Here is a 25,537-nt window from a genome sequence, read left to right on the forward strand (position 1 = left end):
TGTACATCGCCTTGATTCTATTTATTTGCTATTGTTTTAATGAGATGCTCTTCCCCTCGATTCTATTTATTGCCATCGTTCTTGTCTGTCCGTCTCCCCCGATTAGACCGTAAACCCATCAAAGGGCAGGGACTGTCTCTATCTGTACCGATTTGTACATTCCAAGCGCTTAGTACAGTGCTCTGCACATAGTAAGAGCTCAATAAATACTATTGAATGAACATGTTACATGTCTGTAACTTTTGTATTTATATTAAAGTTTGTCTCCCCTGCTAGACTGTAAGCTCACTGTGGGCAGGGAACAAGTCTACCAACTCTGCTACACCGTACTCTCCCAAGCGCTCAGTACAGGGCTCTGCAGTCACTAAGCACTCAATAAATGTTTGATTGGTTAACAGACAAGGATTTGAAGGATGAAATTTTGCTTGGCATTAAATAGCCACATCGATTTACTTAATCAACTAATGACGCAAACCTCTTTTGTCTGCTACATCGGCCATATCCGCTCTTTCTGATAATGCATTTGTATTTTGATTCATGGAGCATGCTTAAACGATCGCTTTTTGAAAAGCTTTTTGACTTTTTGATCACTTTTTAAAGATTGTTTTTCGAAAGTCACTGAATAATCAATTTATATGAAAACGTTACATACTTACCCAGCTCCACAGGCAACGTTTTAATGGGGTTCCTTTCTAAAAGTAAAGTTTGCAAAAACCTTTAAAGTGAAGCAGAAAATGAGAACTCAGTTGAGAAAGCAAAAAATATACCAAAAAAAACCGAACACCTATAAAGCGCAAGACCCTCAGGGTGGCACCTGGAGAGTTTCCAGTCCTCTACCAGTCTCGGCTATGGGAGGGAGAGCGAAGCAGAGGTCTGTCCGTTCCGTTCCTAGCTTGGCTAGTGGCTAGTGAGTGCTAAGCAATCTGCTACAAGTCAAAACTCACCTGTACTGGACAGCAGTGGCATAGGAGAGAGTTGAGGGTGGACACTCGGGTTTACTGCACAGAATAATAATAATAATAATTATGGTATTTGTTAAGCGCTTACTATGTGCCGAGCACTGTTCTAAGCTCTGGGGTAGATACAGGTAATCAGGTTGTCCCATGTGGGGCTCACATTTTTTATCCCCATTTTTACAGATGAGGTAACTGAGGCACAGAGAAGTTAAGTGACTTGCCCACAGTCACACAGCTGACAAGTGGCCGAGCCGGAATTCGAACCCATGACCTCTGACTCCCAAGCCCGGGCTCTTTCCACTGAGCCACGCTGCTTCTAGACAGAAGGAGGGGATGGTACGTCCAGATTTTTACCAAGAAAACTATGGATCCACCACCAGAACGAAGGCAGATGGAGGTGGGGCCTTCTGGGAGAGAAGAGTCCTTGGCGTCTCTTTGGGTCAGAGACGACTCGACAGATAAGACAAGACAAAGCAAGAAAGCCGATTCTCAACTTCCTATAAGACCTTCATTTTTCTCCGCTGTGGCTAGCAAAATCAACATCAAAAGAGGTATGGCCTGGTGGATAGAGCACAGGCCTGGGAGTCAGAAGGACCTGGGTTCTAATCCTGCTCGGCCATTTGTCTGCTATAAGTGACCTTGTGCAAGTCACTTAACTTCTCCGTGTCTCTGTTACCTCATCTGTAAAATGGAGATGAAGACTAAGAGCCTCATGTGGGACAGGGACTGCGTCCTTCCCGATTAGCTTGTATCTACTCCAGGGCTTAGAACTGTGCTTGCCACATAGAAAGCGCTTAACAGCATGGCTCAGTGGAAAGAGCCCGGGCTTGGGAATCAGAGGTCGTGGGTTCTAATCCCGACTCTGCCACTTGTCTGCTGTGTGACTTTGGGCAAGTCACTTAACTTCTCTGGGCCTCAGTGACCTCATCTGTAAAAGGGGGATGAAGACTGGGAGCCCCACGGGGGACAACCTGATGACCTTGTATAGTTTCCAGCGCTTAGAACAGTGCTTGGCACATAGAAAGCGCTTAACAAATACCAACATTATTGTTATTATTATTATTATTAACAAGTCTTGTCCTACTCCGTCGAGTCATTTCCGACCCACAGCGACATCATGGACACATCTCTCCCAGAAGGCCCCGTTCTCCATCTGCAATCGTTCTGTTAGTGGATCCACAGAGTTTTCTTGGGAAAAATACGAAAAGTGGTTTACAACTGCCGCCTTCCGTGCAATCAACTCGAGTCTCTGCCCTCAACTCTCTCCCCTCCCTCTCGCTAATGCCCAACACGGGGGAGTTTTGACTTGTAGCCGATGGCCTGCCGCTCGCTAGCCACTCACCAAATTAGGAACGGACCGGACAGGTCTCTGCTCGACTCTCCCTCCCATAGCCGAGACTGGTAGAGGACTGGAAACTCTCCAGGTGCGACCCTGAGAGGGGTGCTTAACAAGTACCATAATTATCATTATTATTTATTGAGTTCGGAGCTAAGCATTCGGGAGAGTCCAACAGAATCAGTAGACATGATCCCTCCTTTAATAATAATAATAATGTTGGTATCTGTTAAGCGCTTACTATGTACCGAGCACTGTTCTAAGCGCTGGGGTAGATACAAAGGTAATCGGGTCGTCCCACCTGAGGCTCACAGTTAATCCCCATTTTACAGATGAGGTAACTGAGGCACCGAGAAGTGAAGTGACTCGCCCTCAGTCACACAGCTGACAAGTGGCAGAGCCGGGAGTCGAACCCATGACCTCTGACTCCAAAGCCCAGGCTCTTTCCAGTGAGCCACGCTGCTTCCCCCGACTGTAGACTTTAGTAGACTTTGTCCAGTGTTCCACACACCGTCAGCCCTCAATAAATACCACTGACTGATTTCTGCCCCAAAGAAGCTTACCATCTAGAAGGGGAAAAAGAAATTAAAATAAATTTCAGGTAAGGGAAGCAACCTAACAAAAACTTCTCACTCTAGGCTTCAAGGCTGTCCATCCCTTTGCCCCCTCCTACCTCTCCTCCCTTCTCTCTTTCCACCGCCCACCCGGCACGCTCCGCTCCTCTGCCGCCCACCTCCTCACCTTCCCCCGTTCTCGCCCATCCCGCCATCGACCCCCGGGCCACGTCCTCCCGCGGTCCCGGAACGCCCTCCCTCCTCACCTCCGCCAAACAAATTCTCTTCCCCTCTTCAAAACCCTACTTAGAGCTCACCTCCTCCAAGAGGCCTTCCCACACTGAGCTCCCCCTTTTCCTTCTGCTCCCTCTGCTCCCCCCCACCCCCTTCACCTCTCCTCAGCTAAGCCCTCTTTTCCCCCCTTTCCCTCTGCTCCTCCCCCTCTCCCTTCCCCTCCCCTCGGCACCGTACTCGTCCGCTCAACTGTATATATCTTCATTACCCTATTTATTTTGTTAATGAGATGTACATCACCCTGATTCTATTTATTTGCTATTGTTTTAATGAGATGTTCATCCCCTCGATCCTATTTATTGCTATCGTTCTCGCCTGTCCGTCTCCCCCGATTAGACCGTAAGCCCGTCAAAGGGCAGGGACTGTCTCTACCGGTTACCGATTTGTCCATTCCAAGCGCTTAGCACAGTGCTCTGCACATAGTAAGCGCTTAATAAATACTATTGAATGAATGAATGAGTGAACCTTATATAAGAATATGTGCGTAAGTGCTGTGGAAGTAGGGGTGGGGTGAGTACTTCAAATGCACACGTGAGGTAGAAAGAAGGGAAAATAGCGTGGGGACATGAGAGGTTAGTCAGGGCAGGCTTCCTGGAGGAGGTAGGATTTCAGCAGGGCTTTGGAGATGGGCAGGAAGGTGATCTTTGGGATATGAAGCGGGAGGGAGTTCCAGGCAGGGACGGGGAGGGTGTGAAAAAGGGGTTGATGTCAAGAGAGACGAGCGTGAGGCATATTCCAACTACCAGGTCGCGGTTTAGATGCTACAGCCCGAGTGCTTTTTATTTAATGGTACTTGTTAAGCGCTTACCTTGTCTGAAGCACTGTTCTAAGCGCAGCTGGGGTAGATACAAGTTATTCAGGTCCTACACGGTCCTCATCCCACCTGGGGCTCACAGTCCGAGTAGGAGGCAAAACTGATCTTGAATCCCCATTTTAGAGTTGAGGAAACCGAGGCCCAGAGAAGTGAAGCGACTTGTCCAAGGTCACCCAGCAGCCAAGTGGCAGGCTGGAGAAGCGGTATGGCCTAGTGGATAGAGCCCGGGGTCTGGGACTAGGAAGGTCCTGGGTTCTAGTCCCGGCTCCGCCTCTCGTCTGCTGGGTGACCTGGGGCAAGTCTTGTAACTTCCCTGCACCTCAGTTACCTCATCTGTAAAATGGGGATTAAGACGTGAGCCCCAGGCGGGGCATGGACTGTGTCCAAACCGATTAGCTTTTCTCTACTCCAGTGCTTACAACAGTGCCTGGCACATAGTAAGCGCTTAACAAATACTGCAATGATTATTATAGGTTCCTTGGTTGGGACTGACCTGATTGGGACTCCCTCTTCTTCCACTAATGATCTACCACCGCTCTACCCATCTTCAAAGCGTTTCTGGAATCACGTCTCTCCCAGCGCTTAGAACAGTGCTCTGCACATAGTGAGCGCTTAACAAATACCAACATTATTATTATTATTATTACATCTTCTCCGGGAGGCTTTCCCTGCTAGATTGCTCATCCCCCCAAGTTATACTGTCCCTTCAGCCCTTCTGCACCGCTTGGACATCTTGAACGACTGTTCCCTAGTGTATAGAGCCCGGCTCTGGGAGTCACAAGGTCATGGGTTCTAATCCAGACTCCACCACTTGGCTGCTGTGTGGCCTTGGACAAGTCACTTCACTTCTCTGTGCCTCGGTTACCTCATCTGGAAAATGGGGATGAAGACTGTGAGCCCCACGTGGGACAACCTGATGACCTTGTACCTACCCCAGAGCTTGGAACAGTACTTGGCACATAGTAAGCACTTAACAAATACCAAAATTATTATGTGGGACATGGACTGCGTCCAATCTGATTAGCTTGAATCTACCCCAGTGCTTAGAACAGTGAGTGGCATATAGTAAGTTTTTAACAAACACCATTAAAAAAAGAAAGAGCAAAATGTACTGTGAACCCCAATTGGGTGGGGACTAAATCTACTCTGGTGATGTCGTACCTTCCTCAATACTTAGCACGGGACTTGGCAAATAGTAAGCGCTAACAAATAGCACAATTATTATTAAAGCGGCATGGCCTCGTGGAAAAAGCACGGAGCCTGGGAATCAGAGATCTGAATTCTAATCCCGATTTTGCTACTGGCTTGCTGTGTAACTTTGGGCAAGTGACTTAACTTCTCTGTGCCTCAGTTTCCTCTTCTGAAAAATGGGAATCCAATGCCTGAACTCCCTCCTACTTAGACAGTGAGTCCTACAGAGGACAAACACTGTGTCCAACCTGATTAACTTGTATCTATCTCAGCCCTTAGAAGAGTGTTTGGCACCTAGTCAATGCTTAACGATACTATCATTATTATTATAATAATGATGTTGGTATTTAAGTGCTTACTATGTGCAGAGCACTGTTCTGAGCGCTGGGGTAGACACAGGGTATTAAGATTGCCCCATGTGAGGCTCACGGTCTTAAGCCCCATTTTACAGATGAGATAACTGAGGCACAGAGGAAGTGAAATGACTTGCCCAAGGTCACACAGCAGCCAACTGGCAGAGCCAGAATTCAAACCCATGACCTCTGACAATTATTATTCTCACATATCCTATCCAGCGCTAACTACACATCAGTCAATTAGTGACATTTATTGGGTGCTTATTGTGGTACTGTACTTTCCCAAGTGCTTAGTACAGTGCTCCGCACACTATAAGCAGTCAATAAGTACGTTGAATAAACGAGTGCGCTTGGGAGAGTTAGCTACAACAGAGGTCAGAGATCGTGGATTCTAATCCCGACTCCATCGCTTGTCAGCTGGGTGACTTTGGGCAAGTCACTTCACTTCTCTGTGCCTCAGTTACTTAATAATGTTGTTGGTATTTGTTAAGCGCTTACTAGGTGCCGAGCACTGTTCTAAGCGCTGGGGGAGATACAAGGTAGCCAGGTTGTCCCACGTGGGGCTCACACACTTTTAATCCCCATTTTACAGATGAGGGAACTGAGGCACAGAGAAGTGAAGTGACTCGCCCACAGTCACACAGCTGACAAGTGGCAGAGCCGGGAGTCGAACTCATGACCTCTGACTCCGAAGCCCAGGCTCTTTCCACTGAGCCACGCTGCTTCTCCTTTTACTTCATCTGTAAAATGGTGATTAAGACTGTGAGCCCCACGTGGGGCAACCTAATAACCTTGTATCTCCCCCAGCGCTTAGAACGGTGCTTGGCACATAGTAAGCGCTTAAAAAAGACCACCATTATTATTATTATAACAGAATTAGCAGACACCCTCCCTGCGCACAGCAAGCTTACTGCCCCTTTTCCTTCCTCCCATCTGAAAATTATTTTAGTCTCTCTTTTTTACCCATTAGGTTGTGAGTTCCTTAAGGTCAAGGATCTTGTCTACGAACTCTCTCGTAGTCTCGTGAGCCCTAATACAGTGCTCTGCATACAGTACGTGCTCAATAAATACTACAGAGGAAGATGCCCATCCACCTCTGCATCAAACTCCTCTCCACCGGCTTTGAAGCACTTAATCATCTTAATCACACTTAATCACTGTGCCTTGGTCGCCTGTCCCACCATCCAGCCCTGTACCGCGCGTCCAACCTCTGGCCTGGAACGCCCTCCCTCCTCACCTCCGCCAAACTAACTCTCTTCCCCTCTTCCAAGCCCTCCTGAGAGCTCACCTCCTCCGGGAGGCCTTCCCACACTGAGCCCTCCCTTTCCCTCTGCTCCCCCTTCCCTCCCCATTCCCCCTCCTCCCTCCCTCTGCTCTACCCCTTTCCCCTCCCCACGGCACTTTCATTCATTCAATAGTATTTATTGAGCGCTTACTATGTGTAGAGCACTGTACTAAGCGCTTGGGATGAACAAGTCGGCAACAGATAGAGACAGTCCCTGCCGTTTGACGGGCTTACAGTCTAATCGGGGGAGACGGACAGACGAGAACAATGGCACTAAACAGCGTCAAGGGGAAGAACATCTCGTAAAAACAATGGCAACTAAATAGAATCAAGGCGATGTACAATTCATTAACAAAATAAATAGGCACTTGTGTATATTTGTATATATTTATTACTCTATTTTATTAATGATGTCTATATATAATTCTATTATCTGTTTTGATGCTGTTGATGCCTGTCTACTTGTTTGGTTTTGTTGTCAGACAAAACGAAACAAGTAGTCAGGCGTCAATACCATAAAAATATGGAACGCTGCACGAATTTGCGTGTCATTCATTCATTCAATAGTATTTATTGAGCACTTACTATGTGCAGAGCACTGTACTAAGCGCTTGGAATGGACAAATCGGTAACAGATAGAGACGGTCCCTGCCCTTTGACGGGCTTACAGTCTGTTCCTGTCCCCTGCCCCATCCCCCTGTCCTCTCCCCCGTCCCTGCCCCCTGCTCCATTCCCCCGTCTGCTGTGTGACCCGGGGCAAGTCACTTTCCTTCTCTGGGCCTGAGTTACCTCATCTGTAAAATGAGGATTAAGAGTGAGGGACAGGGACTGTTGTCCAAGCCGATTATCTTGTATCTACCCCAGGGCTTAGAACAGTGCTTCGCATATAGTAATGGCTTAACAGATACCAGAGTGATTATCGTTATTATTAACCCAAGATGAATTAGTGTGATCCTGTCGTGGACTGCTTCCCTAAAAGCATTATTATAGACCGGCAAAAGACTACTTCTAGAAAAGGATCTTGAGAGTGTTAGTGAATCATATTCATTGTGTGCTTTCTGTGTGCAGGGCACTGTACTAAGCACTTGGGAGAGGACAATATAACAATATAACAGACCCATTCCCCGCCCCCAAAAAGCTTACAGTCTAGAGGGGGAAACAGACGTTAATATAAATGAATTACAGCTATGTATACATAAATCCTTTTGGAATTCCACTGTAGAGCATGTGAATTCATTCATTAATTCATTCAATAGTATTTATTGAGCACTTACTATGTGCAGAGCACTGTACTAAGCGCTTGGAATGTACAGATCGGTAACAGATAGAGACAGTCCCTTACCACTGACGGGCTTACGGTCTAATCGGGGGAGACGGACAGACAAAAACGATAGCGATAAATAGAATCGAGGGGATGAACATCTCCTTAAAACAACAGCAAATAAATAGAATCAAGGTGATGTACATCTCATTAACAAAATAAATAGGGTAATGCAACTATACCTTGTTGAGTTGGGTCTGAAGATAAACTACTTGAGACAGGTGTTCTAGAACGGTCTTAGCATGTTTACGATCTTTGTGTGGCCTAGTGGAAAGAACACGGATCGGGGAGGTAGGAGACTGGGTTTCTCATCCCAGCTCTGCCACTGGCCTGTTGGATGACTTTGAGCAAATCACTTCACCTCAGTTTTACTTACCTGGAAAATGGGGATGAGAAACCTTCTCTCCCTATTTCTTCGATTTTCTTTTTTAAAGAAATACTTAAGCCCTCACTATGAGCCAGGTACCGTACTAAGGGCTGGGATAGATACAAGATTATCAGGTTGGACATGGGCCATGCTCCATGCGGGGGTCAGAGTCTTCATCCCCATTTTACAGATGAAGTTGCTGAGGTACAGAAGCAGTGTGGCTCAGTGGCGAGAGCCCGGGCTTGGGAGTCAGAGGTCGCAGGTCCTAATCCTGGCTCTGTTACTTGTCAGCCGTGTGACTTTGGGCAATTCACTTAACTTGGGAAGAAGCGTGGCTCAGTGGAAAGAGCCCGGGCTTCGGAGTCAGAGGTCATGGGTTCGACTCCCGGCTCTGCCACTTGTCAGCTGTGTGACTGTGGGCGAGTCACTTAACTTCTCTGTGTCTCAGTGACCTCATCTGTAAAATGGGGATTCACTGTGAGCCTCACGTGGGACGACCTGATGACCCTGTATCTCCCCCAGTGCTTAGAACAGTGCTCGGCACATAGTAAGCGCTTAAAAAATACCAACATTATTATTATTAACGTCTCTGTGCTTCAGTTACCTCATCTGTCAAATGGGGATGAAGACTTGAGCCTCACAGGGGACGGCCTGATTACCTTGTATCTCCCCCAGTGCTTCGAACAGTGCTTGGCACATAGTAATAATAATGTTGGTACCCTTTAAGTGCTTACTATGTGCAAAGCACTATTCCAAGCACTGGGGGCGGGGAATACAAGGTAATCAGGTCGTCCCACAATGGGGCTCACATTCTCAATCCCCATTTTACAGATGAGGGAACTGAGGCACAGAAAAGTTAAGGGACTTGCCCAAAGTCACACAGCTGGCAAGCAGTGGAGCTGGGATTAGAACCCATGACCTCTGACTCCCAGGCCCGGGCTCTTTCCACTGAGCCACACTGCTTCTCTTGAGCTTGGCGAGGGCCAGGGACTCACTTAACAAATCCCATTATTATTATTATTATTATTGTTTGTGGCAAGATCACACAGCTAACAAGTGGAGGAGCAGGAATTAGAACCCAGGACCTCCGATTTCCAGTCCCGGGCTCTTTCCACTAGGCCAAGGTGCTTCTCTTGAGCTTGGTGTGGGCCAGGGACTGTATCCAATCTGATTATTCATTCATTCAATAGTATTTATTGAGTGCTTACTATGTGCAGAGCACTGTACTAAGCGCTTGGAAAGTACAATTCGGCAACAGAGACAATCTCTGCCCAATGATGGGCTCACAGTCTAATCATCTTATACTTAGCCCATCTTAGGAGCTAGTAAGCCGTTAATACAGTAACTCATTATAATGTCCTCAAATCTTGGAAAATATGTTAATGTAACTGAGAATAAGATAACTACAAATAAATCCAGCCAGTCCTAGAAACTAGCAAGCAGCATGTCCCAGTGGAGAGAGCCTGGGAGTCAGAGGGCCTGGATTTTAATTCCGATTCCACCAAACATCTCCTGGGTGACCTTGGGGAAGTCGCTTCACTTCTCGGGGCCTCAGTTCTCTCATCTGTAAAATGGGGACTAAGACTGTGAGCCCCATTTGGGACAGGGACTGTGTCCAACCTGCTTAGCTTATATCTACCCCAGCGCTGAGTACAGTGCCTGGTGCATAGTAAGTGCTTAACAACCTAAAAAAAAAACAAAAGAGAAGGCCGGGAAGTCGCCTGAGCAAAATAGAAGCCCGTATTCCGCCTCGAGCAAATGAATGGGCTAAAATGTGCTCCCTCACCACCAGCAAGCACACACCTGAAGAACCAGCAAACAGTCGAAAAAAAGTACAGTCCATTTTTCCTTTAACTCAGGAAAAAGAATTTAAACCCGAGCCTTACTTGTGCGTTCCGATTCCAGAAGGAAGATGTTTAATTTTATTATTCCGGAGATCCAGCCAAACAAGATTTGGGAGCAGTTGAAAAAAATCTTTAGGAATTATGCACAGTGCATTTCCTTGCAGATGCAGTTGCTTCGGGGAGTGATGGGGGGGAGGAGAAGAAAACAAAATTAGAATGTCTCTTCTGCAGCTAGCTCATTAACTTAAAAAAAAAAAAACCCTCAATAACCTATTACAATTACAAGACAGCACTGAAACGGGATGAGTGATTCTACTCTGATAATTACATTCACCATCGCAATTACATTTTGTCCTGATTTAAGCAAGTAACAGACATTGGAGTCAGTGAGTTTTGAAAGGCGCATTCTGTTTAACTCTGATACAGCATTCGAACACTCTTATTTTCTTGCGAGTTTGTTGTGGCAGGAAAAGAATCTCTTGACAAAAATAATTTCTAATCATATTTTGGAACCTAGTGGAGACAGTCCCCCCAGTTTTTTCTGCCATGAATGATTTTGGTCCCGGCCAAATTTTGTATGCCTAGTTTGCTAAAATCCGAACATCGAAAACGATTTAAATTTTAACTCGATGCTGACTGCCATACGGAAAAGATAATGGTAAAGTCGACTCAATAATCGTCTCCCCCACAAATATATAAATAAAATGAATATTTAATATAAACACTCCATAAATATGATATAAACACAATTATAAATATAATTTATATTATATAATATATTTATATAATGAACATCAATTCGTCGTATTTATCGAGCAACGACTGCGTATGAACCACTATACTAAGCGCTTGGGAGAGTTCGATATTAGCAAAAGTCGGTAGACACGACTAAGATTTTACTAAGAGATCTATGTTTAGATTTACACAGACATCTGTATCAATAATAATAATAATGTTGGTATTTGTTAAGCGCTTAGTATGTGCGGAGCACTGTTCTAAGCGCTGGGGGAGATACAGGGTCATCAGGTTGTCCCACGTGAGGCTCACAGTCTTAATCCCCATTTTACAGATGAGGTAACTGAGACACCGAGAAGTGAAGTGACTTGCCCACAGTCACACAGCTGACAAGTGGCAGAGCTGGGATTCGAACCCATGACCTCTGACTCCCAAGCCCGGGCTCCTTCCACTGAGCCATGCTGCTTCTCGTAGATGTATGTGTGTGTATTATCATGAATAGTTTCAACTGCACCCAGCTAAAAAGAAAAAAAAAACCCTTTATAACCTCTCAAAATTCACCCAGATAGAAATCCCCAATTCTTTTTATAGCCTTTGTTCGTTCCTTCAACCATATTTATTGAGAGTTTACTATATACCAAGCACTGTACTAAGCAAGTACCAAGCACGGGCTTTGGAGTCAGAGGTCATGAGTTCGAATCCCACCTCTGCCACTTGTCAACTGTGTGACTGTGGGCAAGTCACTTCACTTCTCTGGGCCTCAGTTACCTCATCTGTAAAATGGGGACTAAGACTGTGAGCCCCATGTGGGACAACCTGATTCCCCTGTGTCTACCCCAGCGCTTAGAACGGTGCTCCGCACATAGTAAGCGCTTAACAAACACCAACATTATTATTGTTAAGTGCTTACTTTGTGCCAGGCACTGTACTAAGGGCTGGGGCACTGTATTAAGCTTACTGTGTGCAGAGCACTGTACTAAGAGCTTGACAATAGACACATTCTCTGCCCACATTGAGCTTACAGTCCAGAGGGGGAGATGGACATTAATAGAAAGAAATAAATGAGAGATAAAAGGACATAAATGCGCTTAGAACAGTGCTCGGCACATAGTAAGTGCTTAACAAATACCAACATTATTATTATTATTATAAATGCTGTGGGGCCGGGAGGAGGGGGTGCTGACATCATTAATTTATGCCACATACCAGGCCAAATGCTTGCGGCTTTCACCCCCGTCGGCGTGGCTCCCTTTGTGGGGGAGGCAAAATTTTTTTTTTCCTAACTTGGGCCATAATAGTAGTAATATTATTTATTAAAAGAGCTTGCTGAGTGCACAGCACTGTGCTACGTTTGGGGAGAAAAATAGGTGGGAATTAAACGCGGGCCTTGTCCCTCATGGCACTTGAAACCTAAAGTATCAAGTGTCGGTAGCCGGCCACCGGCAGAGAAACACAAGCTCATTTCTTCTTTTTTTTACTGGTATTTGTTTAACTCTCTGTTTAACAAGTCTGTTGCCGACTTGTTCATTCCAAGGGCTTAGTACAGTGCTCTGCACATAGTAAGCGCTCAATAAATACTATTGAATGAATGAATGAACTCTTACTATGTGCCCGGGGCTGTTCTAAGCGCTGGGTAGATACAAAATAAGCAGGTTGGTTACAGTCCCTGTCCCATATGGGGCTCAGAGTCTCAATCCCCATTTTCCAGGTGAGGGAACTGAGGCACAGAGAAGTGAAGTGACTTGCTCGAGGTCACACAGCAGACAAGTGGCAGAGCCGGGCTGAGAACCCAGGTCCTTCTGACTCTCAGGCCTCTGCTCTAGCCACCAGATCATGCTGCCTCTCATTGCAGTGTGGCTCAGTGGAAAGAGCCTGGGCTTGAGAGTCAGAGGTGAGGGGTTCGAATCCTGAATCTGCCACATGGCAGCTGTGTGACTGTGGGCAAGTCACTTCACTTCTCTGTGCCTCAGTTACCTCATCTGTAAAATGGGGATTAACTGTGAACCTCACGTGGGACAACCTGATGACCCTGTATCTCCCCCAGTGCTTAGAATAGTGCTCTGCACATAGTAAGTGCTTAACAAATATCAACATTATTATTGAGAAGCAGCGTGGCTCAGTGGAAAGAGCCCGGGCTTGGGAGCCAGCGGTCATGGGTTCGAATCCCGGCTCTGCCACTTGTCAGCTGTGTGACTGTGGGTAAGTCACTTCACTTCTCTGGGCCTCAGTTCCCTCATCTGTAAAATGGGGATGAAGACTGTGAGCCTCACGTGGGACAACCTGATGACCCTGTATCTCCCCCAGGGCTTAGAACAGTGCTCTGCACATAGTATGCGCTTAACAAATACCAACATTATTATTATTCTGCCATTTCAGGGCTAGTGTGTTCTTGAAATTCTCATATCCATTTCCCCTGGGATTTAACACCCTCCCTCCCTACACACAAACACCCCTCTGGACTGAAAGCTCATTGTGGGCAGAAAATGTGTCTGTTTATTGTTCATTCTATAGTATTTATTGAGCGCTTACTATGTGCAGAGCACTGCACTAAGTGCTTGGAATGGACAATTCGGCAACAGATAGAGACGATCCCTGCCTAATGACGGGCTCACAGTCTAACCTCCAAGCGCCTAGTACACTGCTCTGCACCCAGTAAGCGCTCAGTAAATACGGTGGACTGCCACACCACAGACACATTCATTTAATCGTATTTATTTATTCATTTAATCGCATTTCCTGAGTGCTTCCTGGGTGCACAGCACTGTACAGAGGTCAGGGGTTCGAAACCCGGCTCTGCCACCTGGCAGCTGTGTGACTGTGGGCGAGTCACTTCACTTCTCGGTGCCTCAGTGCCCTCATCTGGAAAATGGGGATTAACTGTGAGCCTCACGTGGGACGACCTGATGACCCTGTATCTCCCCCAGCGCTTAGAACAGTGCTCTGCACATAGTAAGCGCTTCACAAATACCGACATTATTACTTAGTGCTCGGGAAAGTATTGAGCATTTACTGTGGGCAGGGCGCTCTACTAAGCGCCTGGGGGAGTCCAATAGAACAATAAACAGATTCCCTGCCCACAGCGAGCGCCCACACCACCCTCCCCGCTTCGGCACCCACCCGGGTTGGTGCGGAAATCTGGAGAACTTACTTTCAGGTTGGGGACTTTAAAAATATCATCGCACAGGTGTTGAAGGCTTTTTTTACTCAGATCCAGAACGGTCGAAGGTGTAAGGACGATGCCGGAAACCATCTTCCCATTTTCTCCTCCGCAGCGAGTTCCAAACTTCCTGCTTGACAGGGAATCGGCTTCCAGGGGAGCAAAAGTCCCACTGGGGGCTTTATAAGAGCAGCCCCTGTCCATTGGTTACGGAGCAGAAGCAGGAATCTGGACACAAAAACTCATCCTTCCGAGGCCTGCGTTGAACTGAAAACCAAAGGAAAAGAGGACGAGGAGGAAGAAGAGTCAGCACTTGATATTCCTTCATTCAACTGGATTTATTGAGCTCTAACTGTGTGCAGAGCATTGTAATTAAGCGCTCGGGAGAGGACGGTATCTTTTGACTCAACTGACACAATATCGATCGCTTGTAATGATAATGATAATAATGATGGCATCTGTTAGGCACTCACTATTGCAAAGCACTGTTCTAAGCGCCGGGGAGGATATAAGGTCATCAGGTTGTCCCACGTGGGGCTCACGGTCTTCATCCCCGTTTTAATAATAAGAAGAAGAATGTTGGTATCTGTTAAGCGCTTACTATGCGCAGAGCACGGTTCTAAGCGCTGGGGGAGATACAGGGTCATCAGGTTGTCCCAGGTGAGGCTCACAGCCTGCATCCCCATTTTACAGATGAGGTCACTGAGGCCCAGAGAAGTGACGTGACTTGCCCACAGTCACACAGCTGACAAGTGGCAGAGCCGGAATTCGAACCCATAACCTCGGACTCCCAAGCCCGGGCTCTTTCCACTAAGCCATGCTGCTTCTCTTTAATAATAATAATAATAATAATAATGATGTTGGGATTTGTTAAGCGCTTACTATGTGCCGAGCACTGTTCTAAGCGCTGGGGGAGATACAGGGTCATCAGGTCGTCCCACCTGAGGCTCACAGTCCTCATCCCCACTTGACAGATGAGGTCCCCGAGGCCCAGAGAAGTGACGTGACCTGCCCACAGTCACACAGCCGACAAGTGGCCGAGCCGGCATTCGAACCCATGACCTCTGACTCCCAAGCCCGGGCTCTCGCCACTGAGCCGCGCTGCTCCTCAAAATCTCACTGGAGGGAGGAGGGAAAACCAGATCAGGAAGAGGAAAAGCAGTTGGTCGAGGAAACGGAACCGGCACCGAGTGTCAATCCATCAAGTGTATTTATTGAACGCCTACTGTACGCAGAGGACTGTACTAGGTGCTTGGGATTGTACGCTTCAGTAGAATTGGTAGACCCCTGTCCACAAAAAGAAGCAGTGCGATCTAGTGGAACGAGCACGGGCCTGGGAGTCCGAGCACCTGGCTTCATTCATTCGATCGTATTTATTAAGCGCTTCCTGTGTGCCGAGCGCTGGACTAAGCACTTGGGCAAGTACGAAACAGCGATAAACGGCGACAACCCCAGCCTAGAGGTGGGGAGACGGACATCGATATTAATAAATAAAATTACAGATCCAATCCCAACTGGGGCAAATGTTTACTGTGTGACCTTGGTCAAGTCACATGATAATAATAATAATGATGCTATTTGTTGAGCGCTTACTATGTGTCAAGCACTGTTCCAGCGCTGGGGTAGATACCAGATAATCGGGCTTCTCCACGTCTCCTACCTCGGCTGGGAATCCCATACGGGAACAGGGACTGGGTCCGATCTGATTAACTTGTATCAGCGTGGCTCCGTGGAAAGAAGACGGGCTTGGGAGCCAGAGGTCATGGGTTCGAATCCCAGCTCTGCCCCTTGTCAGCTGGGTGACTGTAGGCAAGTCACTTCACGTCTCTGGGCCTCAGTGACCTCATCTGGAAAATGGGGATCAACTGTGAGCCTCACGTGGGACGACCCGATTCCCCTGTATCTCCCCCAGCGCTCCGAACAGTGCTCTGCACATTGTGAGCGCTTAACAAATACCAACATTATTATAATCTACCCCAGGGCTTAGAACAGTGTCTCGCACAGAGTAAGCGCTGACAAAATACCAAAAGAGAGGGGGTTACACCTCTTCCCCCTCCCCCGCGTGTTCTCATCATCACCATCACTGAATCTGGAACCCAGGCCTCCCGACTCCCAGCCCCATTTTTCCATCCATCCTCTAGACTGTAAGTTCGTTGGGAGGAGGGATCGTTTCTGCTAACTGTGGTGGACGGTCTTAATAATAATAATAATGTTGGTATTTGTTAAGCGCTTACTATGTGCCGAGCACTGTTCTAAGCGCTGGGGTAGACAGAGGGGAATCGGGTTGTCCCACGTGGGGCTCGCGGTCTTCATCCCCATTTTACAGATGAGGGAACTGAGGCACAGAGAAGTGAAGTGACTCGCCCACAGTCACACAGCCGACAAGTGGCGGAGCTGGGATTCGAACTCGTGAGCCCTGACTCCAAAGCTCTTTCCACTGAGCCACGGTCTTCTCCCCAGCGCTTAGTCCAGTGCTCTGCACACAGTCAGAGCTCAATAAATACCATCCGTTGATGACTGTCAGACCGTACTGAGCCCCTGCTGCGGGCAGAGCACCGTGTTAGGTGCCACAGAGCACAGAGAGGCAGCGTGGCTCAGTGGAAAGAGCCCGGGCTTGGGAGTCAGAGGTCATGGGTTCGAATCCCGGCTCCGCCCCTTGTCGGCTGTGTGACTGTGCGCAGGTCACTTCACTTCTCTGGCCTCAGTTCCCTCATCTGTCAAATGGGGATGAAGACCGTGAGCCTCGCGTGGGACGACCTGATGACCCTGTATCTCCCCCGGCGCTTAGAACAGTGCTCTGCGCATAGTAAGCGCTTAACGGATACCAACATTATTGTAAAATGAAAAGGGAAGACTCCATCCCTGTGCTCGTGGAGCTCGCGATCCAATGGGGAAACGGGTGAGCAAACTTCATAAATACAGTCAGTATGTCGATGATTTTACAGAGTGCTTCCTGCGTGCACAGCACTGTAAGAATAATAATGATGGCATTTGTTAAGCGCTCACTATGCGCAAAGCACTGTTGTAAGCGCTGGGGTTGATATGGGGTGACCAGGTTGTCCCACGTGGGGCTCGGAATCTTAATGCCTATTGTACAGATGAGGTAACTGAGGCACAGAGAAGTGAAGTGACTTGTCCAAAATCACACAGCTGACAAGCGGCAGAACCGGCATTTGAACCCATGATCAAATAAAGGGCTGTACTGAGCGCTTGGGGCGGTACAATAGAACAGACACAAATACGCACGATTGGAACACAGGTATTGAGAAGCAGCGGAGCGTAGTGGGTTGAGTCCAGGCCTGGGAGTAGGAAAGACCTGGGTTCTAATCCCGGCACCACCACTAATCTGCTGTGTGACTTGGGCAAGTCACTTCATTTCTCTGGGCCTCAGTGACCTCATCTATAAAATGGGGATTGAGACCATGAGCCCCCCGCGGGACAGGGACTGTGTCCAACCCGATTCGTTTGTCTCCACCCCGGCGCTTAATAAGTGCTCAATAAATACTATTATTATTATTATCATTATTATTAGGGAGCAGTGCTAAAGCAGCATGGCTTCGCGTGGCTCAGTGGAAAGCGCCCGGGCCTGGGAATCAGAAGTCACGGGTTCGAATTCCGACTCGGCCACTTGTCAGCTGTGTGACCGTGGGCAAGTCACTTCGGTTCTCTGGGCCTCAGTGACCTCATCTGTCAAATGGGGATGAAGACTGTGAGCCTCACGTGGGACGACCCGATGACCCTGTATCTCCCCCAGTGCTTAGAACACTGCTCTGCACATAGTAATACCAATATTTTTTTTTCATGAAAAAGAGCACAGGTTTAAGAGTCCAGAGACCTGGGTTCTAATCCCAGGTTCTAATCTAATCCTGCTCTTTGGCCTTGGGAGAATGACTTCACTTCTCTGGGCCTCAGTTACCTCATCCGTAAAATGGGGATAATAATGTTGGTATTTGTTAAGCGCTTACTATGTGCAGAGCACTGTTCTAAGCGCTGGGGGAGATACAGGGTCATTCGGTTGTCTCATGTGAGGCTCACCGTCTTAATCCCCATCTAACAGATGAGGTAACTGAGGCACAGAGAAGTGAAGTGACTTGCCCACAGTCACACAGCTGGCAAGCGGCAGAGCTGGAATTCGAACCCATGACTTCTGACTTCCAAGTCCGGGCTCTTTCCACTGAGCCACGCTGACTGTAAGACCTACGTGGGACAACCTGATCACCTTGTATTCCCCCCAGCGCTTAGAACGGTGCAGGAGAAGCGGTGTGGCTCAGTGGAAAGAGCCCGGGCTTGGGAGTCAGAGGTCATGGGTTCGAATCCCAGTTCAGCCGCTTGCCAGCTGTGTGACTTTGGGCAAGTCACTTCTCTTCTCTGGGCCTCAGTTCCCTCATTTGTAAAATGGGGATTAAAACTGTGAGCCTCACGTGGGACAACCTGATCATCTTGTAACCCCCAGCACTTAGAACAGTGCTTTGCACAGAGTAAGCGCTTAACCAATGCCACCATTATTATTATATTATTGGCACATAGTAAGCGCTTAACCAATACCACCATTATTATTATATTATTGGCACATAGTAAGCGCTTAACCAATGCCACCGTTATTATTATATTATTAGCACATAGTAAATGCTTAACCAATGCCACCGTTATTATTATATTATTGGCACATAGTAAGCGCTTAACCAATACCAACGTTATTATTATTATCATTGCGTTCATTTGCCTCTGACACTAGACCATAACCTCAAGGACAGAGACCACGCCTTTAATCATATCATTATTATGGTATCGGTTTCGTGCTAACTATGTGCTAGGCACTTTGCTAAGCGCTGGGGTGGGCCCAGGCTAATCGGGTAGGACCCAGTCCCTGTCCCCTGTGGGGCTCACAGCTTCCATCCCCATTTTACAGATGAGGAAACTGAGCCCCAGGGAGGTGAAATGCCTCGCCCAAGGCCCCCCAGCAGAGCAGTGGAGGAGTGGGGATTAGAACCCAGGACCTGGGTCCCAAGCCGAACGCCTCTAGAAGCAGCGTGGCTCGGTGGAAAGGGCCCGGGCTTGGGACTCAGAGGTCATGAGTTCGAATCCCCGCTCTGCCACTTGTCAACTGGGTGACGGTGGGCAAGTCACTTCACTTCTCTGGGCCTCAGTTATCTCATCTGTAAAATGGGGATGAAGACTGGGAGCCTCACCTGGGGCAACCTGATTCCCCTGTGTCTACCCCAGCGCTTAGCACAGTGCTCTGCCCGTCGAGGAGCAGCGTGGCTCAGTGGAAAGAGCAAGGGCTTTGGAGTCAGAGGGCATGAGTTCGAATCCCAGCTCGGCCACTTGTCAGCTGGGTGACGGTGGGCAAGTCGCTTCCCTTCTCTGGGCCTCAGTTCCCTCAACTGGAAAATGGGGATGAAGACTGGGAGCCCCACGGGGGACAACCTGATTCCCCTGTGTCTCCCCCAACTCTCTGCACCTAGGAGGCGCTTAACAAATACCAACATTATGATTATTATTAGCTGTGCGACTGTGGGCAAGTCACTTCACCTCTCTGGGCCTCAGTGACCTCATCTGTAAAATGGGGATGAAGACTGGGAGCCCCACGGGGGACAACCTCCTCCCCTTGTGTGTCCCCCCCAGCGCTTAGGACAGTGGTCGGCCCAGAGGAAGCGCTTAACAAATAGGAGCATTATTCTTCCTCGTTCTGGGCGGCGTGGGTTGGCCGGCCCCTCGCCCGCCCAGCGCTTATAGCAGGGTTTTAGCAGCTGTCGGGGGCGGGGCTAAGCTCTCCCCGGCGCTTCGGGCCTTACCGCTCCTCCCCTGCCCCCGCTCGGCTCCGCTCGGCCGGGTTCGGCTCCGCTCGGCCGGGTTCGGCTCCGCTCGGCCGGGTTCGGTCGGGTTCGGCTCCGCTCGGTTGGGTTCGGCTGGTTTCGGCCCCGCTCGGCTGGGGGCGGGGCGGCGGAGCGTCCTCCGTCTCCATGGCGACGGGCTCGGGGCCGATGGTGGCCCGAAGCCGCCAAAATTACTCCGGGAAAAAAACAACCACGCGGCCCCGCCCCAAGCCGCAGGGCGCCTTTTCCTCTTTCCTCCCCTCTTTCCTCTGTTTTTCCTCTCCTCTCCTCTCTTCTTACCTCTCCTCTTTCCTTTCCTCTCCTCTTTTCTGTCCTCTCCTCTCCCTTCTTTCCTCTCCTCTTTCTTTTCCTCTCCTCTCTCTTCTCCTCTCCTCTTTCCTCTTCCCTCTTCTCTCCTCTTCTCTTTCGTCTACTCTTTCCTTTTCTCTCCTCTTTAATAATGTTGGTATTTGTTAAGCGCTTACTATGTGCCGAGCACTGTTCTAAGCGCTGGGGTAGACACAGGGGAATCAGGTTGGCCCACGTGGGGCTCACAGTCTTAATCCCCATTTTACAGATGAGGGAACTGAGGCACAGAGAAGTTAAGTGACTTGCCCACAGTCACACAGCCGACAAGTGGCAGAGCTGGGATTCGAACTCATGAGCCCTGACTCCAAAGCCCGTGCTCTTTCCACTGAGCCACGCTGCTTCTCCACGCTGCTTCTGCTCTTTCTTCTTCTCTCCTCTCCTCTTTCCTTTCCTCTCCTCTTTCTTCTCCTCTCTTCTTTCCTCTTCTCTTCTCTTTCCTCTTCTCTCCTCTCTTCTTTCCTCTCCTCTCCTCTTTCCTCTCCTCTCCTCTTTCTTCTCCTCTCTTCTTTCCTCTCCTCTCTTCTTTCCTCTCCTCTTTCCTCTCCTCTTTCATTCATTCATTCAATAGTATTTATTGAGCGCTTACTATGTGCAGAGCACTGGACTAAGCGCTTGGAATGTACAATTCGGCAACAGAGAGACAATCCCTGCCCAGTGACGGGCTCACAGTCTAATCGGGGGAGACAGACGGCAGAGCAAACCAGAACGAAACAAAAACAAGACAACATTATCACGATAAATAGAATCAAGGGGATGGACACCTCATTAACAAAATAAATAGAGTAATAAATAAGCGCAGTGCTGAAGGGAGGGGAAGGGGGAGAAGCAGAGGGTGGGGTGGGGAGGGAAGAAGAGGGGGAGCAGAGGGAAAGGGGGCTCAGCTGAGGGGAGGTTAAGGGGGAAGGGGGAGCAGTGGGTAAAGGGGGGGCTCAGTCTGGGAAGGCCTCTTGGAGGAGGTGAGCTCTCAGTAGGTGATCTCCTTTCCTTTAGTCTCTTTCCTTTCGTCTCTTCTCCTCTCCTCTTTCCTTTCCTCTCCTTTCCTGTCCTCTCCTCTTTCCTTTCCTCTCCTTTCCCTTCCCCCTTCCTCTCTTTTCTTCTCTCCTTTCTTCTCTCCTTTCCTCTCCTCTCCCCTCTCCTTCCCTTTCCTCTCCTCTTTCCTCTCCTTGGTTCTCCTCTCCTCTTTCCTTTCCTCTCCTCTCCTCTTTCCTCTCCTTCCCTCTTTCCTCTCCTCTTTCCTTTCCTCTCCTCTCCTCTTTCCTTTCCTCTCCTTTCCTCTCCTCTCCTCTTTCCTTTCCTTTCCTTTCCTCTCATCTCTTCTCTTTCCTCTTTTCTCTCCTCTCCTTTTTCCTTCCCTCTCTTCTCCTCTTCTCCTCTCCTTCCCTTTCCTCTCCTCGCTTCTCCTCTCCTCTTTCCTTTCCTTTCCTCTCTTCTCCTCTCCTCTTTCCTCTCCTTTCCTTTCCTCTCATCTCCTCTTTCCTTTCCTCTGGTCTCTTCTCCTCTTTCCTGTCCTCTCCTCTCTTCTCCTCTTTCCTTTCCTCTCCTTTCCTCTCTTCTTCTCTCCTCTTTCCTCTCCTTCCCTCTTTCATCTCCTCTCCTCCTCTCTTCCCTTTCCTCTTCTCTCCTCTTTCCTTTCTTTTTCCTTTTGGTGGAGCAGTTACTGTGCACTGACCACTGGACTAAACGTTGGGAAAGGACCATATGACAATGAACAGACATGTTCCCTGACCCACAATGAGCTCACAGTCTAGAGGGGGAGGCAGACATCAATAGAAAGAAAGAAATATATGACAGACATGGACATAAGTGCTGTGGGGCTGAGAGGGAGGGATGAATATAGGGAGCAAGTCAGGGTTAGACAGAGGGAGTGGGAGAAGAGGAAAGAGGGGCTTAGTTGAGAAGCAGCGTGGCTCTGGAAAGAGCCCGGGCTTGGGAGTCAGAGGTCATGGGTTCGAATCCCAGCTCTGCCACTTGTCAGCTGTGTGACTGTGGATAAGTCACTTAACTTCTCTGTGCCTCAGTTCCCTCATCTGTAAAATGAGGATTAAGACTTAGAGCCTCATGTGGGACAACTTGATTACCCTGTATCTCCCCCAGCGCTTAGAACAGTGCTCTGCACATAGTAAGTGCTTAACAAATACCAACATTATTATTATTATTAGTCAGGGAAGGCCTTCTGGAGGAGATGGGCCTTCAACAAGGCTTGGAAGGAGGAAGGAGTCATTGTCAGATGTGAGGAGGGAAGGCTGTCCTTAGTGCTTGGAAGATAGCACAGTGTAACACTAAAAAGACACATTTCCTGCCCACAACAAGCAGACAGTCTAGAGCTGGAGACAGGCATTGATCAAATACATGGAAGCAGCATGGCCTACTGGATAAAGCATGGGCCTGGGGAGTCAGAAGGATCTGGGTTCTATTCCTATCTCAGCTACGTCTCTGCTGTGTGACCTTGGGTGAGTCATTTCACTTCTCTGAGTCTCAGTTACCTCATCTGGAAAAAAGGAAGACTGTGAGTCCCGTGAGGGACAGGAACTGTGTCCAACCTAATTGTCTCCTTTTATGCCGTCGAGTCGTTTCCGACCCATAACGACCTTATGGACGCATCTCTTCCAGAACTCCCCACTCTCCATCTGCAATTGTTCTGGTAGTGGTTTTCTTGGTAAAAATACAGAAGTGGTTTTCCATTGCCTCCTTCTGCGCAGTAAACCTGAGTCTCTGCCCTCGACTCTCTTCCCTGCCGCTGCTGCCCAGCACAGGTGAGTTTTGCCTTGTAGCAGATGGTCTGCCACTCATTAGCCACTGCCCAAGCTAGGAATGGAATGGCCAGGCCTCTGATTCACTCTCCCTCCCTTAGCCGAGACTGGTAGAGGACTGGAAACTCTCCAGGTGTGACCCCGAAAGGGATTCCAACCTGATTAGCTTGTACCTATCCCAGTGCTTAGAATAGTGCTTGGCACATAGTCAAGTACCGTTATTATTATTAGAAATAGATGTGACAGTTATGAACATAAGTGTCTGTGGGGCTGGGAATGGGGGTATCAATAAAGGGAGGAAGTCAGGGCAATGCAGAAGGGAGTGGGAGAAGAGGAAAGGTCAGGGCCTCGCTTGCCTCCGACCCTACACTCATCCCTGGCCCCCGACCCCGGGGAAGCGCAGAGACAACTCGTGCTGACCCTCTTCATTCATTCAGTCGTATTTATTGAGTACTTACTGTGTCCAGAGGACTGTACTAAGCGCCTGGGAAAGTACAGTATAGTAATAAAGAGAGACAATCTCTGCCCACGATAAACTCACAATCTGGAGGGGGGAGGCAGACATCAATACAAGTAAACAGACGTCAATATAAATAATATTGCAGATATAGACATTAGTGCTGTGAGGCAGAGAGATGCGGGAAGAGCAAAGGGAGCAAGTCAGGGTGACGCAGCAGGGAGTGGGAGATGAGGAAAAGTAAGACTTAGTCTGGGAAGGCCTCTCGGAGGAGATGGGCCTTCAGTAAGGCTTTGAATGGGGAGAGAGTCATTGTCTGGCTGATTTGAGGAGGGAGGGCGTTCCAGGCCAGAGGCAGGACGTGAGCCAGGGGACGGTGGCGAGACCGGCGAGATGGAGGCCCAGTGAGAAGGTTAACGGCACCACAGGAGCAGAGTGTGCTGGCTGGGTGGGAGGAGAGAAGGGAGGTGAGGTAGGAGGGGGCCAGGGGATGGAGAGCTCTGAAGCCAATAGTGAGGAGTTTTTGTTTGATACGGAGGTTAATAGGCAACCACTGGAGATTTTTGAGGAGGGGGAGTGACACGCCCTGAAAGTTTCTGTAGAAAGATAATCTGGGCAATGAAGTGAAGTATAGACTGGATTGGGGAGAGACAGGAGGCAGGAAAGTCAGAAAATAGGATGATGCGCTCATCTAGGTGGGATAGGATGAGTGATTGTATTAATGTGGTGGTGATTTGGATGGAAAGGAAAGGGCGGATTTTAGTGATGTCATGAAGGTGAGGAAAGACATTGTAAAAACAGATCAACTGACACCCTGACTCATCCTCATCATCACCACTCTCATCATCATTGTCGTTATCATCAGTGGTATTAACTGAGTGCTTACTGTGCACAGAGCACTGGACTTATATTCAACAGAATTGGTAGGTGTGATCCTCACTCACAAGGAGCGTACAGTCTAGAGAGGGAGACAGATATTCATATATATATATATATATACAATTACATACATATAAGTAAATTATAGTATATAATGTAAAATTATGTACACAAGTGCTGTGGGATTGAGGTTAGAGTGTATAACAAATGCCCGAGGGTCACCAACCCAAAGAGAAGCAGTATGACCCAGTGGATAGAGCCTCGGCCTGGGAGTCAAAAGGACCTGGGTGCTAATCCTGGCTCTGCCACTTGTCTGCTGTGTGACCTCAGGCAAGTCACTTGACTATTCTGTGCCTCAGTTCCCTCATCGGTAAACTGGGGATGGAGACTGTGAGCCCCACGTGGGACGGGGACTGTGTCCAACCCGTTTTGCTCATCTCCACCCCAGCGCTTAGTCCAGTGCCTGGCATACCATAAGGGCTTAACAAATGCCACAATAATTATTATTAAGTGGAAGATCCGAGATCTGACTCTCCTGGGGATCCCAGGGAGTGGGTAGAGGCAGCAGCGAAAGAGGATGGTGAAGGGGGTGGGGGAAGGTGTCCACTGTCCCTCTTGCTCCTCCTCCTGCCCCTCCTCCTCCTCCCTCTTCTCCTGCCCCTCCTCCTCCTCCTCCTCCTCCTCCTCCCTCTTCTACTGTTCCTCCTCCTGCTCCACCTCTTCCTGTCCCTCCTCCTCCTCCTCCTCTTGTCCCTCCTCCTCCTGCCTCTCCTCCTCCTCCCTCTTCTACTGTTCCTCCTCCTGCTCCACCTCCTCCTCCTCCTCCTCCCCCTCCTCCTGCTCCTCCCCCTCCTCCTGCTCCTCCCCCTCCTCCTGCCCCTCCTCCTTCTCCTGCTCCTCCTTCTCCTCTTCCTGTCCCTCCTCCTCTTCTGCTCTTCCTCCCCTCCTCCTCTTGCACCTCCTCTTTCTCCTCCCTCTTCTACTGTTCCTCCTCCTGCTCCACCTCCTCCTCCTCCTCCTCCCCCTCCTCCTGCTCCTCCCCCTCCTCCTGCTCCT

General features: G+C 48.7%; 1 protein-coding gene across 5 annotated transcripts in view; it reads right to left on the reverse strand.

Moving 5' to 3' along the window:
* LRRC27 (leucine rich repeat containing 27) overlaps positions 1-20,141 on the reverse strand; it is a 64,868-nt gene extending 44,727 nt beyond the window's left edge. For 2 of the 5 annotated variants that reach the window (XM_029059269.2, XM_029059271.2), the window contains exons 1-4: positions 20,006-20,135; positions 14,202-14,477; positions 10,361-10,491; positions 657-715 (exon numbers count right to left, since the gene is read on the reverse strand). In XM_029059269.2, the coding sequence (XP_028915102.1) occupies positions 657-715; positions 10,361-10,491; positions 14,202-14,414 (403 nt within the window). In that variant the 5' untranslated portion in view covers positions 14,415-14,477; positions 20,006-20,135. Of the gene's footprint in view, positions 1-656; positions 716-10,360; positions 10,492-14,201; positions 14,478-20,005 lie in introns of all 5 variants that reach the window. The other 3 variants (XM_029059270.2, XM_029059273.2, XM_029059272.2) reach the window with 3 other exon arrangements.
* Between the last annotated feature and the right edge of the window lie 5,396 nt (positions 20,142-25,537).

The sequence above is a fragment of the Ornithorhynchus anatinus genome, chromosome 3 (assembly GCF_004115215.2).
Source record: "Ornithorhynchus anatinus isolate Pmale09 chromosome 3, mOrnAna1.pri.v4, whole genome shotgun sequence".
NCBI classification, from domain to species: Eukaryota; Metazoa; Chordata; class Mammalia; order Monotremata; family Ornithorhynchidae; genus Ornithorhynchus; species Ornithorhynchus anatinus.